Below are 18591 nucleotides of genomic sequence, written 5' to 3'. Positions count from 1 at the left end.
CCATTTACGGATTACATGAATCGCACAGCTCTTCGATGATTGTCTTGGGCAAGGAATCAATACCACATGAGCGATTGATAAACACGACATGAGCGATTGATAAACACGACATTAGCGAACCTATTAAAATTTTTTCTTATCGTAAGAATAATAAGAAGAGGAAAATACACTCGAGCCGACAGTTGTGCATCCTCATAGTGTCAACTTTTGTTTAATATTATATTTCAAAGCGGCATACTACGCATGAAAACTACGAGTCGTAGTCGATGGTGACAAACGCGTGAACGAGAACGAGAGGGAACGATAGGCGGCGCGAACAAGTGCGAGCGAAAGGCAACGATGGGCGCGCGATCCTTTGCGATCCGCCGCCCGCCGCTCGCCGCCGACGCCTTGACTAAGACTCGCGTGAAAAATGGGTAATATATTTTAAACGCATATTCATAAAATAAATATATAATTTTGTAATCGGCACGTATCATTTTTAATCGCTTCTATTCCATCCTTCATTTTATTATAATTGTGAGTCCGCCCTCGTTCGTATGCAACATACGTATCTGAGTGAGAGAGAAACCAGATAATAAGGAGGAGCGATTAGCCGGGGGTGTACGTGCAGCGTCACCCGCATTCGAATCGTATGAGCGTGTACTAAATTGTTTATAAACAATAGGCGGCGCGAACGGGTGCGAGCGAGTCGTAGTCGATGGTGACGAACGCGTGAACGAGAGCGAGCGAGAGGGAACGATAGGCGGCGCGAACGGGTGCGAGCGAGTCGTAGTCGATGGTGACGAACGCGTGAACGAGAGCGAGCGAGAGGGAACGATAGGCGGCGCGAACGGGTGCGAGCGAGACGGAACGATGGGCGCGCGATCCTTTGCGATCCGCCGCCGCCCCGCCGCTCGCCGCCGCCGACGCCATGACTAAGACTCGCGTGATCACCCCCAACACCCACCCCCACCCCTTTACCCCTGTAAAAATAAGACACCCCCCCTCCCTTTTGAAAAAATGCCAACCCTTTGAAATTCGCGATGCCGCAGGAAAATACCGCGGCGCGATAACGCACTTATTTATTTTTAAAAAATATCAAATTACGTAATTAAAATATCATATTACGTAATTAAAATATCAAATTTCATAACTTTTATGTTATTGTTATATTTATAAACAATCGATTCCGAGAATCGCAGACAAAGGAGCGATTCCTGGAAAAACACCCCTCCCCGCGTGACGTCATTACCCCTCGCCCTAGGTCACACGGACACACTAACACGAATTGGTCCAGAACCGGCCTATACCCATCTACTTGCCTATAAAGGACACAGATGGCACGGAATTTGTCGTCAAAGTTTGACTCTGTTTTGTGCCAAATTGCTAACAGTTTGCTACCAAATTGTTAACTGGGTATATATATATATATTTTAAGTATTTAATTAAAGCATTTCCTATTTTACATATAAAATAAATTTTATATAATAATAATAATTATTATTTTGGAAGGGAAAGGAAGTTGAAGAAGTAAAGAAGTTTAGATATCTTGGTTATACGGTCACGAGAAATGGAGACCAGAGGGAACATGAGAGAGAAAGAGTTAAGAAGGCAGCAAAGGTAATGAGACAAGTCTGGGGCTTGGGGAGGAGTAAATTTGGAAAAAATTGGAGTAAAAGGATATGGTTGTTTGATAAACTAGTATGGTCTGTGGCAAATTATGGGGTAGAAATATGGGGGTGGAGGGAAAGGGAGGAAGTGGAGAGCCTGCAGGACAGGTACTTAAGGTGGCTGTTGGGTGTGAAAAGGCAAGTACCGGGATATATGATAAGAGAAGAAGTACAAAGAGAAAAGTTAAGAGGTAAAGCTGGAATGAGAGCATGGAAATATGAGATGAGACTGGACGAAGGAAGAGGAGGAGAATTAGCAAGGTGGTGTTGGAAGGAAATTAAAGAAAAAGCAAGGGAGGAAAAGGCAATAGGAAGATGGGAAAAGGAAAGAGAAGAATATTATAAAAAAATGGATTGGTCGATAAAGGAAGTGGAGGAAAAGAGAATAAAGGGGGAGATGAGGGGGAAAGTATTAATTGAAAAAAACAAAGAGATACAAAGAAAAGAGATTAAAGAAAAAATAATAGAATCAAGATTCAATAAGTTTTATAAAAGAATTAAGAAAGAAGGGGTGCCAGAGTATTTGAAAAAGAGATGGAAGGAAGAGAGATGGATGAGAATGGCAAGATTCAGATTAGGAAATGAAATGAAGGGATATAGATACTGGGAAAGTGAAGAAGGAAGAAAATGCAGAATATGCGAAGAAAAGGAAGAAACATGGGAACATGTATGGACAGAATGTGTAGATTGGGGAGAGAGGCGAAATTGGGAGGAAGTAGTAGAAAAAATTTTGGGAGAGGAAGAAAAGGGAGAAGTATGGTTGGGAATATTGGAAAGAACCAGGGAAGGGATGGGTATGAATAAAAGTATAAATAGATAAAAAAAAAAAATTGTTGTTAAAATAAAATATAGAAAAAGGTAAAATAAAAAAGCATCGGAAGCGAGGGTCCAAGATGAATGAATGAGAAAAGTATGGCATGGTTTGTAGGTGTGGGTGAACGTGATCTCTCTCGCTCTCTCTCTCTCTCTCTCGTGCATTTTTGGCGTAGTTTTAAGAAAAGCGTGCGAAAAGGCGAAAAAAGGCGTTATTTTTTGTAAGTTTTGTAGGTAAAGGAAGAAGAAGAAGGCGTGAAGAAAGAAGAGAAAATGTAAAAAGAAGACAAGAAAATTGTAAAATGTAAATTGAAAATAGTTGCATGAGTCTAGAGATGGTTAAGAGTAAAATAAGCGGCATAAAGAATGTAAAGAAAGTAGAATGGAAGGAAAGGTTTTGGGCATAAAGTGTAAAGGGAATAAGGAATAATATAAGACAAATGGAAAATGGAATGTATGGGTGTGAAAGTAATTATTGAAAAAGTAAAGTGTAGTAGAGTAAAGTAATGTAGTAATAGATGTAGAAGTAGAAAATGTAAATTTGTAAATGAAATGACTGAAAACGAAAAGTCAAGTGTACTCCAAATAATGAAAATAAACACTCTTATATATAATAATAATTATTATTGTTAGAAGTTGTTAAACTTGTTAATTGTTCTCTATTGTTTCTATTACAGGATAGCGAGGATAAGACCAGGGTTGCTATTTATCAACTAATAATAAGATGGTAAAAATTGCATGCTTTAGTATATCTATATATATATAGAATAAAAGTTTAAAAACTCATAAAAGCTAAATTAATAGGAATTAAGAAAAGTTGTTTTACAGGAATTAATGATTCATTAAGGTCTTTAATTTCTATTATAAAATTTGGAGAAAAGCAATTGTTAATTTAGAATTGTTTATAACAATTTATTAATTTGATTATTAATATAAGATTTTTAATTACTCAGTTGTGCGTTATGGCGACAAGTCTTCGTTCCGTTCGTAGTTAATTATTAGGAGCATTAGTTTAGAAAATGTTGGTGTTACTATTTTGTGTCATTTTGTGTTGGTCTCTGATTTTGAGCAGGGGTCATAAGTCGAAAACTAAAAGAGATAAAAAGAAAATGTTTAATAGTTTTTTAAATGAGAGCTCAAATGTGACAAGATACACGTAACAGAATTTTGAATAATTGGACAGTGTTTTATTTGTTTATAACAATTTGGATAATTAACTAATTAAGAAAATTTATTTATAGAATTATTTTTATTTCTTCATTCAATCTCTTTATAAATAAATTAATAGTTTATTAATATTTTATAATTTAAAAGGTTTTTAATTAACTTTTGTATCTCTTGTTTTTCAGTAAAGATATTCCGGTTCTTCAAACTATCCGGGTTTGTAAAATTTCTATATCTCGGAATCTATAAGGAGTAAAAGAAAGTATAATATATGGATTTGGGATAATTTTGCAAATGCCGAAGGATGCACGGTACAGAATTTGAAAATATTGTACTTGTTTAATTTGTTTATAATAAATTTAATAATTAATTAATAAAGAATAACTTTTATAAAAGTTAATTTGTATATTTATTTACTCCTTATACAAATATAATTATAAGTCCTTGAAATTTTGTAAATAAAAGAAGTTCTTCCTATACGTGTGTTGTAATGTATGTATGTGTGGGTAAGAGTAAAAGTTTAAAAATTCATAGCTGCTAAACTAATAAAGATTAAGAAAAGATATTTAATATACGTTAATAATTCATAGGGAAGTATGATTTAGCGTTATAAAATTTGGGTGTTAATGGCTATTAATTTTAATTTATTAATAACAATATACTATTAATGCCCACAAAGGTATAAGTCTATATAGATTTTTAAATAGGGAATTATAAGGGTTCTTCACATCTAAGAGGATAAAGCTTGATCTTTAATGGTTTAATAATTATTAAGGATTTTATGTGAGAAATGTATCAGGAGAACATGAGTGTGTAACTTTAAAAATTTATAAGTCCAAAACTAAGACAAATTAAGAAACGGTTTATAAGGGTTTGTTATTAGTTATTTAGGGCTTTTTAAAATGTATATAACAAAAATTATAAATTATTAAATTATTAATTTTATGTTGATCGATCGAGAGTTTAAGTTCTATAAGAGAGCTCGCGCGGCTAAGTCCATCGTATAGTCTGTGCGGCTAAGTCCATTGTTCATTTTTGCGGCTAAGTCCAACTCAAAATTCATACTTAGTAATTTTTATAGATGAAAAGACGAGAGTACGCGCGGCTAAGTTTATATACGTACAAGAGTATACAGGGTGTTTGATTTAAGGTGTCATGCCCGAAAAATTTAGATAGTGTTGAACATTCGGCTGCCGCGTGCGGCCTCGCGTGCAAGGCGTTGACGAGCCGACGCGTGCTCGTTATTTTTGGGCACAAACAGCTGATCGCGACGCGCTGTCAGGCCCCTAGCGCGTGACACGGTGTGTCGGGCGTTGCGTCGTGTTGTGATCCAGCGGCGTGTTGTGCTGGATCGCTATCGCGCGATCGTTTTTTGACCAATGCCGAGGCTTAGCGATCGTTTTTGCCTTTTTTGGGCATTGCCTCGAATTTGCGAGCGTTTTCTAGGAAGGAATGCCCGGGAACTCCAGTAGCGAAAAAGGCCGTTGAACAAGCGTGTCGGAGCCGCGAGAGCTCCGAGTTCAACAAAAGAGCGATAATTGCGGCACCGTGCGAGTGCATCGCGAGACTGCGAATCTCCGAAGTGCAGTTTTAGCCGTGCTGGCGAAACTACAAGACCTTGTAAATAGTGTAAATAAGTTTTAATTAAAGTGTGTTTTTTTGTGTATTTTCCTGCCTTGCCTCATTAAACTCACGCGAAGTACTCTTACAAAACATTTTGGTCCTTCGAGCCGGATACTAGCCGTGGGCGATTTAAGTGCCATGGCGACGAAGGAAGATGGAAGTACCACCCAGACGCCGGGGAAGCGGGCGGTCGTTGTGAGCCCGGAGTTGGAGGCCCTGCTGCGCGGGCAGCAGGAGCTACATGGCCGAATTGCGCGAGCGGTGGAAAATTTGAAGAAGATGGGAGCGAGTAAAATTACCGCGGGGGCTATCGACAGTAAGTTGAAGCTCCTCGACAATTACTGGGCGAAATTTGAGAGCGCTCATGAGGCCTTGAGGAATGATCACTGGCCGAGCATGATCGAATGCGATTACACTCGTAACGATTTTTTCGGGTTGGTCAAGGAGGCCTACGTAGACCAACGCGCCGCCCTGTTGGAGGCGCGTGAGGAAATCAAGCGGGATAGCGAGAGAAGCGAGATGTCCTCGGTGGTGCAGGGGTCCCAGAGCAAGAGGAAGCTGCCCCAACTGCAATTGCCGTCGTTCGCTGGCCGGTTCGAGGACTGGCCGAATTTCAAGGACAGATTTGAATCCGTCATCGCGCAGGATGCCTCGCTGTCAAACGTTGACAAGTTACATTACTTGCGGAGCTGCCTGAAGGGAGACGCTGAGCAGCTTGTAAAAAATATCGCAACCACCGGAGAAAATTACAGCCGCGTCTGGAAGTTTCTCTCTGACAACTACGCGAACAAACGGCTCCTACTACGCTCTGTCTTCGCCAATTTTCTGGCTTTGCCGAAATTGAAAAACGAGTCGGCGGCAGACCTTCGGCGCTTGTACCACGGCATGCTGCAGACCGTGGGTTCGCTGGAGGGCATCGGGCGACCCATCGTGGATTGCGATTTGTTTCTGCACATCGTGGTCGAGGCGCTCGACGCTAAATCGCGACGTGAATGGGAGACGGCGGAGGGCAACTCTGTGGAGCCGTCTTCTTACGACAGACTGAAGGAATTTCTGGAGCGGCGGTTGCGGGCCCTTGACGCGTTGCAGGTCAGCGGAGTGGAGCGCGGCGGTGCGGCGGGGAAGACAGGAGCGGGCGCGCGGGTCGCACGATTACTTCTCGTGTGCGACAAACCGCGCCCTTCGCACTGCTCCTTGTGTCAGGGCGCTCACTATGTTCTTTCGTGCAAGGAGTTCCAGAAGAGAACACCGAGAGAACGACGCGAATTGGCGCGAAAAAATGACTTGTGCACGAACTGTTTCGGGAGGCATCGATTGGACGCGTGTCCGTCGACGAAGACGTGCGTGACGTGTCACCGGCGGCACCATAGCTCGATCCACGAGGTGTTTGCGGCTGAGGAGGCGAGAGGGAGTGAAGGAGCAACCGCCTTGCACCTTCAAGAGGAGCGTACGGAGAGACCCGTGGTGCTGCTGGCCACCGCTAGAATTGTCGCCATGGACGTCCATGGCTCGCCGGTTGTGACGCGTGCCTTAATCGACCCGGGGTCAGAGATCTCGTTGATTTCTGAGTCTCTCGCGCAGCGGTTGAGACTGCCTCGGACAGCGGCTTCTACGGTCGTGTACGGGGTGGGCGGTCGAAGGTCGGGGGCCGCGCGCGGTCGGATTTCGGTGAACATTGCCCCTCACTTCTCGCCCTTGGAACCGTTCCGGATTTCCGCTTTGATCTTGCCGCGAGTGTCGGGATCCGGCGGCGGTCTCGCGCGAGTCGCGGACAATTGGCCTCACGTGCGCGGACTGAGGCTGGCCGATCCTGACTTCGATGTCTGTCAAACGGTGGAGGTGCTTCTGGGAGCGGAGGTCTACGCGAACATTGTGCGTGAGGGCCTGCGGAGAGGAGGGCCGGGCGTCCCTGTGGCAGTGAATACCACGCTGGGATGGATTCTGGCGGGGGCGGTGCGCGACTCCTCGAGCGGTCTCGGGGGCTCGGTGTTCACATGCTCGACGGACGACGACCTCGGATCACTGGTCGCCCGATTTTGGCAGCAGGAGGAACCCGCGCGCGGTCCTCCCCCGATGTCGGCGGAAGAAAAAAGGTGCAAGGCGCATTTCGTTCGGACGCACTCGCGAACGACCTCTGGACGTTACGTGGTGCGCCTCCCGGTGCGCGAGCCGCTGCCGAATCTCGAGGACTCCGAGCGCGTAGCGCGACGAACACTTGCCGGGGTGGAACGTCGCCTTGCCGGGGACGGACGGCTTTGTGAACTGTACTCGGACTTCATGAAAAAGTTCCTAACGCTGGGCCACATGGCGCCCGTGCCGAGTGCCTCCGGACAGGGCGGAGGAAGGGTGTGCTACCTGCCCCACCATAGAGTGATGAAGGGGGAAGGTCCGGCGGCTAAAATCCGAGTCGTCTTTAACGGCTCGGCGCGGATTTCAAGTGGAGTGACGTTGAACGAGTCGCTTCGATGTGGACCGAATTTACTACCGGCACTCGCGGACATCTTAACGCGATGGAGACGTTACAAGTTTGCCGCAACAACGGACGTGGCCAAGATGTATCGGCAGGTGCTGATTCACGAGGATGACCACGATCTGCAGCGCGTGCTATGGAGGGGGAACCCGGGTGAGCCGGTGCAGGCGTTCCGACTCAGGACCGTGACTTACGGACTTGCCTGTGCCCCGTTCTTGGCCGTCCGGGCAATGAGGCAGCTGGCCATCGACGAGGGAGCCCGTTTCCCGCAGGGCGCGGACGCGTTGCTTCGGGAGACGTACGTCGACGACATCCTGACCGGGGCGGATGGCTTGGCCGCGGCACGAGAGAGACTGCGCGAGCTAACCGCGATTTGCGAGGCGGGCGGCTTCCCGCTTAGGAAGTGGGCAGCGAGCGATGGGAAACTCCTGGATACCATCCCAATGGAGCATCGCCTGGATGGAGCCGTAGAATGGAACCCGGAGGATACGCTGTCGGCGCTGGGACTGCGCTGGCAGCCGCTACGCGATATTTTCCGATTTCGAGTGCCGAGGTCGGACACTCGATCTCCTACTAAGCGGCGGGTTCTTTCGGAATCCGCTTGGCTGTACGATCCGCTGGGCTGGCTTGCTCCGGTGACTGTGAGTGCCAAGCTCATGATTCAGACCTTGTGGCTTCGAGGAGTGGCGTGGGATGACTCCTTGGACGCGGGGGATGCCGCCGCTTGGATGGCGTTCCGCTCTGAATTGCCGCTGTTGGAGGCGGTGGAACTGCCTCGGTGGCTGTGGACGTCGGCCTCGCGTCCCTCGGTCCGGCTGCACGGATTCTCAGATGCTTTCGAGAGGGCTTACGCTGCGGTGGTCTACCTGCAGGTGGACGAGGGGGAGGAGAATTCAGGCGGCCGAGTCGCCTTGCTTGGCGCCAAGACTCGGGTGGCGCCGCTGCGCAGGGTGTCTCTCCCCCGCCTGGAATTATGCGGAGCGGCCTTGCTGGTGGAGGTAGTGGAGCATTTCAGGGCTCTTCTTGATCTTCCGACGAGTGCCGTGCACCAGTGGACCGACTCGACGGTGGCCTTGGCGTGGATACGGGGACACCCCGCGAAATGGACCACTTATGTGGCGAACAGAGTCGCCGAAATTCAGCGCACATTTCCTGGCGATCATTGGCGGCATCTTCGTGGTGTCGACAACCCCGCTGATTGCGCTTCTCGCGGAGTGCGGCCTCGGGAACTGGTGGAGCATCCGTTGTGGTGGACTGGCCCCCCGTGGCTGCGGGCTGGAGCACCCCCTTACGAGGAGAAGCAGACCATGATGACGGGAATGGAGCTGGAGGAGACGGCGAGAGAGCGGCGTGCGGGGACGGCGTTAACAGCGGCGGTGGTGGAGGAGAGCGAGATTCTCCTTCGATTTTCGAGGCTCAACAATTTGCTTCGATTCACCGCTCGCTGCCTGCGTTGGCGACGCAGAGCGAGCGGTGGCATTGTCGTTTTAGGAACCCTGACGTCCGGTGAGCTGGAGGACGCCGAGACCCTGTGGACGCGAACGGTTCAAGGCATGTGGTTTGCGGAGGAGGTGGAGGACATCCGGGCTGGCACTCCTTTGCCGCGGCGCAGTGGCCTGCTTCGGCTGACACCGTTCCTGGACGAGAGGGGCGTGCTGAGGGTCGGCGGGAGAGTGAGGCACGCGCTGGTGCCTCTGGACCAGCGGCACCCTGTCATCTTGCCACGGGACTCCGACTGGACGAGACTCCTGGTGGATGCTTGCCACCAGCGCGTGTTGCACGGGGGAGTGCAACTCACCTTGGCCGTGCTGCGACAGCGCTACTGGGTGCTGTGCGGGCGCTCAGTGGTCAAACGACTGATACACGGCTGCGTGCGGTGTGCGAGATGGCGGGCGGCACACCCGCAGCCTCTTATGGGCGATCTTCCGCGGGAGAGAGTGCGTCCGTCGCGGCCCTTCCTTCATACGGGCATTGATTACGCGGGTCCCGTCTGGATGCGATGTTCGCGAGGGCGCGGCCAGAAATCATTTCGCGGGTTTCTGGCGATTTTTGTATGTTTCGCGACTAAAGCCGTGCACCTGGAGGCCGTTTTCGATTATTCTGCCGACGCCTTCCTGGCAGCGTACCGACGCTTCGTGTCTCGGCGCGGATTGTGTGCGACAATGTGGAGCGATCGGGGCACCACTTTCGTCGGAGCGGACGCTCAGCTGCGCGCCTTTCTGCGGAGAATAGAACGCGAGAGCCCGTGGACGGACCGACTCGCGAATGACGGAGTGGCGTGGAGGTTCAATCCGCCCGGGGTCCCTCACTTCGGCGGCCTGTAGGAGGCTGCAGTGCGCTCCACGAAGCATCATCTGAGGAGGGTGCTTGGCGAAACTTCCCTCACGTTTGAGGAGCTTACCACCTTGCTCGCGCAGGTGGAGGCATGCCTCAACTCGCGCCCGTTGGCGCCGCTTTCGGACGATCCGGACGACGTTGAGGCCCTGACGCCGGGCCATTTTTTGATTGGAGCGGCGCTGAATTCCGTTCCCGAGGCTCAACTGGACGGCGTGCCGGAGGCCGACTTGACGAGATGGCAGGTGCTGCAACGGATGCGGGACCATTTTTGGAGACGGTGGGCGACAGAGGTTCTCCAGACCATGGCAGCGCGCCCCAAGTGGTCACGGCGGGCGGAGAACATTCGCGTGGGCACCCTGTGCCTCATCAGCGGAGAAAACACGCCACCAACGCGGTGGCCGCTCGCGCGCGTTGTGGATGTTCACCCCGGGGCGGACGGGCAGGTGCGCGTGGTGTCCGTGCGGACCGCGACATCGATTTTCAGACGCCCGGTCGTGAAAATCGTACCGTTGTTCGCGACCAGTTGTGCGGGCGAGGTGGTAAAGGGCAAGGAGGCAACGCGCGAGGAAACGGATCCCGTAGAATTAGCGTGCACTTAAATGTGCATCGAAATCAATCGGCAGAACGACTGCCGAAGCGGGCGGCATGTTGAACATTCGGCTGCCGCGTGCGGCCTCGCGTGCAAGGCGTTGACGAGCCGACGCGTGCTCGTTATTTTTGGGCACAAACAGCTGATCGCGACGCGCTGTCAGGCCCCTAGCGCGTGACACGGTGTGTCGGGCGTTGCGTCGTGTTGTGATCCAGCGGCGTGTTGTGCTGGATCGCTATCGCGCGATCGTTTTTTGACCAATGCCGAGGCTTAGTGATCATTTTTGCCTTTTTTGGGGCATTGCCTCGAATTCGCGAGCGTTTTCTAGGAAGGAATGCCCGGGAACTCCAGTAGCGAAAAAGGCCGTTAAACAAGCGTGTCGGAGCCGCGAGAGCTCCGAGTTTAACGAAAGAGCGATAATTGCGGCACCGTGCGAGTGCATCGCGAGACCGCGAATCTCCGAAGTGCAGTTTTAGCCGTGCTGGCGAAACTACAAGACCTTGTAAATAGTGTAAATAAGTTTTAATTAAAGTGTGTTTTTTTGTGTATTTTCCTGCCTTGCCTCATTAAACTCACGCGAAGTACTCTTACAAAACAGATAGAGAATTAAATTTTAAGAAAAAAAGTCCTGTACAATTTTTTAAAATTCTTTACCGTTTTTGAGAAAAAAATTAAAATATGTTAGCGTAAGAGTGACAAGGAGGACACGCGGACTGAGCGCGACAGACGACGGCTAGTATTTTTAAGAATGATAGTAAACCGATCGGCGATAAGAGAGTCGTGGCGAGTCTTCGCGACGAAGACAAACAAACGCGTTCGCACGATCAATATCATTCACACTGATACTTTAAGGTCGCATCTTATTTATTGTTCACAACGTTTTCAGTAATTGAACGTAAAATAAAAATATTGCAAACGACGTTAAGCCTAACGCACTTTTAATGAGAAGGAAATAATGTGCTATCATTTCCTCACCACCTTGCAGTAGATAGCATGGTGCGTTTTTTTTATAGTGGTATCCCCGGTAGGCCTAATCCACTTTTAGCGCTTAATGTAAAAGTTGTTCGAAGTGCCCTTCCCTCTGCTGTAAGCAGAGTTCGGCCCTTCAAACAACATCACGCGTCGCACGGTGCACCATTTCCGGCGAAATAGTCGCAAACGCCGCAACGATAGCTTCGCGTACGTCTTTTACAGTTCTATTTCGTTGGGGTTCTACTAGATTTTTAATATGACCCCATAAAAAAAATCTAGTACGGTCAAATCTGGTGACCGTGCCGACCAGGACATTGGGCCACCACGACCCATCCATCTGTCGCCAAAATGCGCATCCAAAACTTCGCGCACTGCCAGGCAAGAATGAGCCGGTGCTCTGTTGTGCTGATAAATTATTCGCCTTCTTGTTTCCAGAGGCACGTCTTCTAATAATCCCGGTAACACATTTTCTAAAAAATACTGGTAATTTTCTCCGGTTAATCGCGGAGGAAGGAAATGTGGACCAATCTGAAATGAATAAAAGAAAATATGCGTTACAAAATGTTTAATGAAATAATCTGTTATCTGTTTATACTTACCACTTGATTACCGAGGACTCCCGCCCTTACATTCACGGTCCATCGATACTGGAATGCTCCTTGTCGTACCATATGCGGATTTTCGTCCGACCAATACAAGTGGTTTCTCGAATTAAAAACACCGTTCGGTGTAAATGTAGACTCGTCGGTCCATAAAATAATATCGGGAAACGATGCGTTTCGCCGACATTTTGCAAAAAACTCTGTAAAATAAATAATTTTTTTAACAATTATTATTCTCTTTAAAATTAAAACAAATAAAAATTATTAATAAAAATACCTTCGCAAAACCGGAGCCGTGATCCAAAATCCCTCGGTAAAAGCTGCTGTACTCGTTAATCGTGGTACGGGTGTAGCATATTTTCTTGAAGAGTATTGTGCACCGTGTATGTTGATAAATTAAGATGATGTGCCGCACGACGTAAACTCATTCTCGGCTGATCAGAGAATAAGTCGAGCACTCGTTCTTCATCTTGCACTTGATGTCGCGCAGGTGCATTATTTTGATTATGCACGAGACATCCCGTCTCGCGTAATCTCTGCACTACGCGGAAAATTGTCCGGTTGCACGGATAGTGTGCTCGCCCAGGAAACCGTTCTATGTACAGTTCGGCAGCACGAGTGGCGTTTTCATCGGCTAGCCCATAGGCTATTATCATATCTGTATATTCTTGTGGAGTATAACTTGCCATTTTAACAGATTGTCACACCGCGAATACTGGATGACTAGTGACTGCTTTAGAAAATTTTGTTATCACGATTCTTGACAAAAACAATTGTACGTAGATTTTTTGATTGGTTTTTTATCTACGTGTAAATTTTTCCAAGTGGTAAGTATAAACAAATAACAGATTATTTCATTAAACATTTTGTAACGCAAATTTTCTTTTATTCAATTCAAATCGGTCCACATTTCCTTCCTCCGCGATTAACCGGAAAAAGTTACCAGCATTTTATAGAAAATGTGTTAAAGGGATTATTAGAAGACGTTATCTAGATCTTAGTGGTGACAGAGTGTTTTTACAAAATAATCCTGTCGAGGTATTTATAGAAAGTTTGACAACTATTTAATTCACTTTGATAAATGTGTCCGCGACAATTTCGTGTAGAAATACCAACTCGTGAGATTCCAGAGGATTTAACTAATATAATTCGTGATTAATTTGCTCAAGCACGATGCGAAATTAAATATCATTATTTTGAGCAGAAAAATACACGTTTTGTTTTTTGTGAACCATGCATGCGTGAATCCGAACATCCTACTACTAAATTCTTTCACGTACAATCACATCAGATACTTATTGGGTTAAATTACGGTGAATATAATTGTAGCAATTGCGGTGATTTAATTGTTGAATCTCGCGAAATTCGGCAGTGTTCATTGTGCAAAGAAGCTATTCTGATATTTCTATCTTATCTTGAGCAAAATTTAGACGAACAGCCTTATTTAGAGAACAAACCAACAATAATTATTATTGACCATCAAAGAAGTTCCATGAAATAAATCCAATTTTTACTCGGTCAAACTATCGCGATCTCATAATTGCCTAGGCCCGTGGTCCGAATCCGTCTTAGACGCCCGCGACTACCGGGACGTAACATAATTTTGGTGACAGCGGCGAGATCCGGTAAATTGACCCGCGTAAATAATTAATCCAATTTGTTTAAATTACCGCGACAAAATGCTTTCTGTTATAGAGACTCGAAGTAAAGCGGCGGGAGCAAGTAAACCGTTGTCTGAAAAATAATTAGAAGCAACGCGTAAAAAACTCGCGACTGAAAGTGTTGAGCTTGACATGCTTCGCATATCAATAAAATCTCAGCAGAAAAGAGTAGCCTCCGAAAGTGCAGAGTTAGAAAGACAACGTATAGCTTTTGAAAAAGAAAGAGACGATCATATTCGCGAAATTAACACTTATCGCGAAGAATTAGCCATGAAAGATGCGGAATTGCATAAATGGGAAAAACAGCAGTCACTTCAAGATACAGATTGTACTCAAACGCACGGACAAACGCAAGAAACAACGCATAATTTAGGAGACCCGCGACTCGATACAGCTCCGCAATATCCCCTTTCGTTTGCAAAATTCGATATCCACTACAGTAATTGCGACGCAAATTTTGATTTCAACCCTGCGCCAAAAGTTTCCTTTCGCGAAGCTACTGAAGGCGTGTCCGCGTTTGACGGATATAATATTCCATTGTCTCAGTTTACCCGTGCGTGTAGAAGGGCTAAAGAAATTGTGCCTACATCGTCGGAGAAAAACTTGACAAAACTTCTTATTAACAAATTACGGGGACGCGTGTATTACGCGGTTGAGGATGAGCCCTGCGATACAATCACTCAACTAATCGATTTATTAAACGACGCTTTCGGTCAACCTAAAACAATTGATCAGTACCGTGGCGAGCTGAGAACGGTGTATTTAAAACAGCACGAGCATGTTCTTGATTACATAAGTAGAGTAAAAGATTTGCGTACAGCGATATTAGATGCCGAGCGTAGAAAACACGGATTGCTCGATGCACGACTATCAGCGGAAATCGATAGTTTAACAGCGCGATAATTTTGCGACGGGCTACCTCTAGAATACCGACTTCAACTTACCGCGGAAATGTATAACCTCCCTGCGGAAGCTTTCGCGCGCGTAAAAGCGATTGCCAAGCGGCAGGAATTAGATAAGCAGCGTTTTGAAAACCGCGCTAGAAATGATCGCAAACACTACAGGCGTGAACAGCCAGTACACCCTATTAGTCGGCCTTCAGCACATGTGACTCCGAGAAGTTATAATAACTCTTCCAACAATCCACCGTCTCGATGGAATAATTTAAATCAACGGATCAAAAGAAACCAACCGGATCGAGCCAATAATCTAACTAGACTACGAGAAAACATACCGGTTCGGCGAGAATCACCCGCGATTGAAGAAAAAACATGTCGTTATTGCAAAAATCGAGGGTATACAATCGAGAAAAGTCGTAAAAGACAATTTAATAACGCTCAATGTATTCAGCCGAGAAACGGGAACAGTCCGACGGATCGACCGGACGCGACCCGATCGGACAACCACAGAAATACGCGCCCGATCAACGCAATTTCGACCGCGGAAGAGGAGAAAAACCTACCGAGCGAAGAACAAAAATCGCCATCCTAAATTTAAAAGAATTCTTGCACGCACCGACCACGGTAATGTAGGAGCCAAAAATAATTATATTCGCCTAGCGATATTTTCATCGAGCGACCGTTGCCGTTTCGAATAACAGCGGGTCAATGTATTGTGAGGCACACCGAAAATATAAATACAGGTGTTGTCTGAGAAAGCGGCAGTCTTTTCGAAGAAACCGTCGACAATAAATATCGAGACGATACGCGCGATTCCGACAGCGATAACTGTACTATCCACTTATATTAAAACTTGACCACGGCTTTCGCCAAGAATCTTTCTTTTATTTAATTTGATAATTCCATCCTACAAATTTTGGGGGCTCACTCCGGGATCGGCGAAAGACTCGTGGATAATAAGTGAGTGCATAAAGACGAATAAAGACGACACAAAAAAAAAAAAACGCGGAAAGACGAATAAAGACGAATAAAGACGACAAGAAAAAAAAAAACGCGGAAAGACGAATAAAGACGAATAGACGAGGAAAGACAATTAAAGACGAGGAATACGTAGAAAACGGTAAAGAAATTTTAATTATTGAGACGAGAAGTGTCGCGCAAGGTCGGGATCGCGTTTGTGTGTGTGGTGACGGTTAAAGGACGAGAAGATAAGGCTCACGCGATAAATAAAAGGAAAAGAGACGGAAAATATGAATAGTCCGGCAATAAGAGACCCTAAGTCTTTCACTGTGGTCCGGCTCAAGGACGCGTGTAGACGGAGAGGATTGACCACCGCGGGTAACAAGAACGAGCTGGTCCAGCGGCTTCGCCGGGCGGACCCGAATGATGCCTGGGTTGAAGAGATGGCCCAGGAGATGGACCACTACGTGACGGAGCACGAGGTGACCGCCGAGGAAGAGCCGCCGCGGAGGAGCGAGGGTGAGCGCGGAGGGACGTTCGCCGAAGACAATGACGATGACGAGCGCGACGGATCACACCGCCTGGAGGTGAACGGTGACGGATTCGAGCGTGACAGAGAAATAAATATATTGCGAATGGAAAGAGATTTAATGAGAAAGGAACTCGAGCTGACCAAGCGTGAAGCGGAGTTGCTGCGGCGCTCTCGGGACGGTCCCGAGCCCTGCAGACGACGAACATTGTTCGGGACACCGGAGCGGGGTTCGCCAATGAGTGTGGAGGCGGCTCCTCGCCCGGTGATATCTAAGAAAATCAGTGTGACCGCCGTTGCTGACCTGTTGAGCAACTATAGCGGCGATGCCGAAACGTACGAAACATGGGAAAAGCAGGTAAACCTGCTTAAAGACACTTATCGGCTCGACGACGACTTGACCAGAGTAATAATCGGACTGAAGCTCAAGGGACGAGCGGCGGAATGGTTCCACTCGAAACCAGAATATATCGGCATGACAGCAGCCGAAGTGCTTGGCGAGCTGAGGGGCATGTTCTGCCGTCGGCCCAACCGGATCGCAATGAGGCACCGTTTCGAGGAGCGGACGTGGAGACGGGGCGAGACGTTTCGCGATTACGTCCACGACAAGGTGATTATGGCTAATCGCATCGCCATGGACGACGAGGAGATCCTGGACTACGTCGTGGACGGGATACCAGATCACGAGCTGCGAAACATGGCCCGGATGCGCGGGTTCTCCACTCAGGACGAGCTGCTGCACGCGTTCAGCGGGATCACGCTGCGAGACCGTGGCGGTGTGGCTGCGGCGAGGAGCTCGAGGTCTGGCGAGGGTAAGGGCGAGCGAGCTGTAGGCGATCGGCGCGTTGCTGGCGGGGCGGGTGCGCGGGTCGGAGAGACTGAGGGAGGGCGAGGAAGGCGCGAGAAAATAGAACATTGTTTCAATTGCGGACAAAAAAATCATGTGAGCCGAGAATGCCCAACGAAAGCGCAGGGACAAAAATGTTTTCGGTGCGGAGGGCGAGGGCACATCGCGCGAGACTGCCCGGAGCAGGCGAAGTCGGTGTCGGCGAATAGATGCGATACATCGCAACTTAAATTACGGCGAAAAACGAAAGACATTGTTATTAACGGTAGCTTGGTTTGCGCGCTTGTTGACACCGGGAGCGATATAACTCTGATGCGAGCGGACAAATATATCGAGATAGGCGCGCCGCGGCTTGATAACGTGGTGACGCGGTTTCGAGGAGTTGGCCTCGAGGAAAATGCCACGCTTGGGCGCTTTGAGGCGGATATGACGGTCGACGGAAATGCGTTTAGAATCGTAATTAACGTAGTGTCTAACGATGTCTTGAGAGAAAAATTATTAATTGGTTTGGACTTTTTGAGCGCGGTTAATTTAAAAATGCAGAATGGAAAGATTACTATAGAACCGCCGACCGGTCATGACGACGCCTTCACCGAAGTCCGTCGCATCGCGGTAAATTTATGTGACGAGACCGAGCGCGTGGACTTGTCGCATGTGCGGGACGACGCGTGTCGTCGGGAATTGCGGCGTCTCGTCGATGGATATGAGCCAAAACGTACGCAAGAAACGAACGTAAAAATGAGGCTCATCCTAAAGGATGATGAGCCTGTATACCAGAAGGCGAGGAGACTGTCTGTCTCCGAGAGAAATAAAGTAAACGCGCAGGTAGACGAATGGTTGAAGGACGGCATCGTGCAACCGTCTATTTCAGAATACGCGAGCCCGGTTGTACTTGTAAATAAGAAGGACGGTTTGGCGCGGCTTTGTGTAGATTACCGTCAATTAAATAAGAAAATTATTAAAGATAGATATCCTCTGCCGCTGATAGAAGATCAGTTAGACGCGTTGCAGGGCGCGAGAATATTCAGCACCATCGATCTCAAAAACGGGTTTTTTCATGTATCGATAGACGAAGCGAGTCGAAAGTATACCGCGTTTATAGTTCCTGACGGTCATTTTGAATTTTTGCGAGTGCCGTTTGGCCTGTGCAACTCACCCGCTATTTTCCAGAAATTCATAAATGTCGCGTTCAGAGAGCTCATTCGCGAAGGCGCGGTGCTGGCTTACATGGACGATCTGATAGTGCCCTCAGCGGATTGTGAGGCGGGTTTGAGAAACCTCGAGCGTGTTTTAGATACGGCCAGCCGGAGCGGTCTAATTATTAATTGGAGAAAATGCAGCTTGTTGCAAACGAGAGTCGAATATCTAGGCCATATAATCGAAGATGGGCACATTAGGCCCTCTGAACACAAAGTCGAAGCCGTAAGAAATTTTTCGGAGCCCGCTACTGCCCGGCAGGTTCAGTCGTTTCTG

At 47.6% G+C, this 18591-nt stretch overlaps 1 protein-coding gene across 1 annotated transcript; it reads left to right on the top strand.

Annotated features, from left to right (window-relative positions):
* The first annotated feature begins 5390 nt into the window (after positions 1–5390).
* Positions 5391–10658, top strand: LOC139104803 (uncharacterized). Its single transcript, XM_070660515.1, has 2 exons — positions 5391–9548; positions 10140–10658. Exons 1-2 carry the CDS (start codon positions 5391–5393, stop codon positions 10656–10658), a joined length of 4677 nt encoding a protein of 1558 aa, XP_070516616.1.
* The last annotated feature ends 7933 nt before the right edge of the window (positions 10659–18591 follow it).

This window comes from Cardiocondyla obscurior, linkage group LG08, assembly GCF_019399895.1.
Source record: "Cardiocondyla obscurior isolate alpha-2009 linkage group LG08, Cobs3.1, whole genome shotgun sequence".
NCBI classification, from domain to species: domain Eukaryota; kingdom Metazoa; phylum Arthropoda; class Insecta; order Hymenoptera; family Formicidae; genus Cardiocondyla; species Cardiocondyla obscurior.
This window is presented reverse-complemented; position numbering and strand designations above follow the sequence as displayed.

Excerpts from the sequence above, each read along its gene's own strand:
- LOC139104803 (XM_070660515.1), top strand. The coding sequence starts at position 5,391 with ATGGCGACGAAGGAAGATGGAAGTACCACCCAGACGCCGGGGAAGCGG. Across the intron at positions 9,549-10,139 it reads TGCTGCGACAGCGCTACTGG|GTGGAGGCATGCCTCAACTC; the intron begins GTGCTGTGCGGG and ends TTGCTCGCGCAG.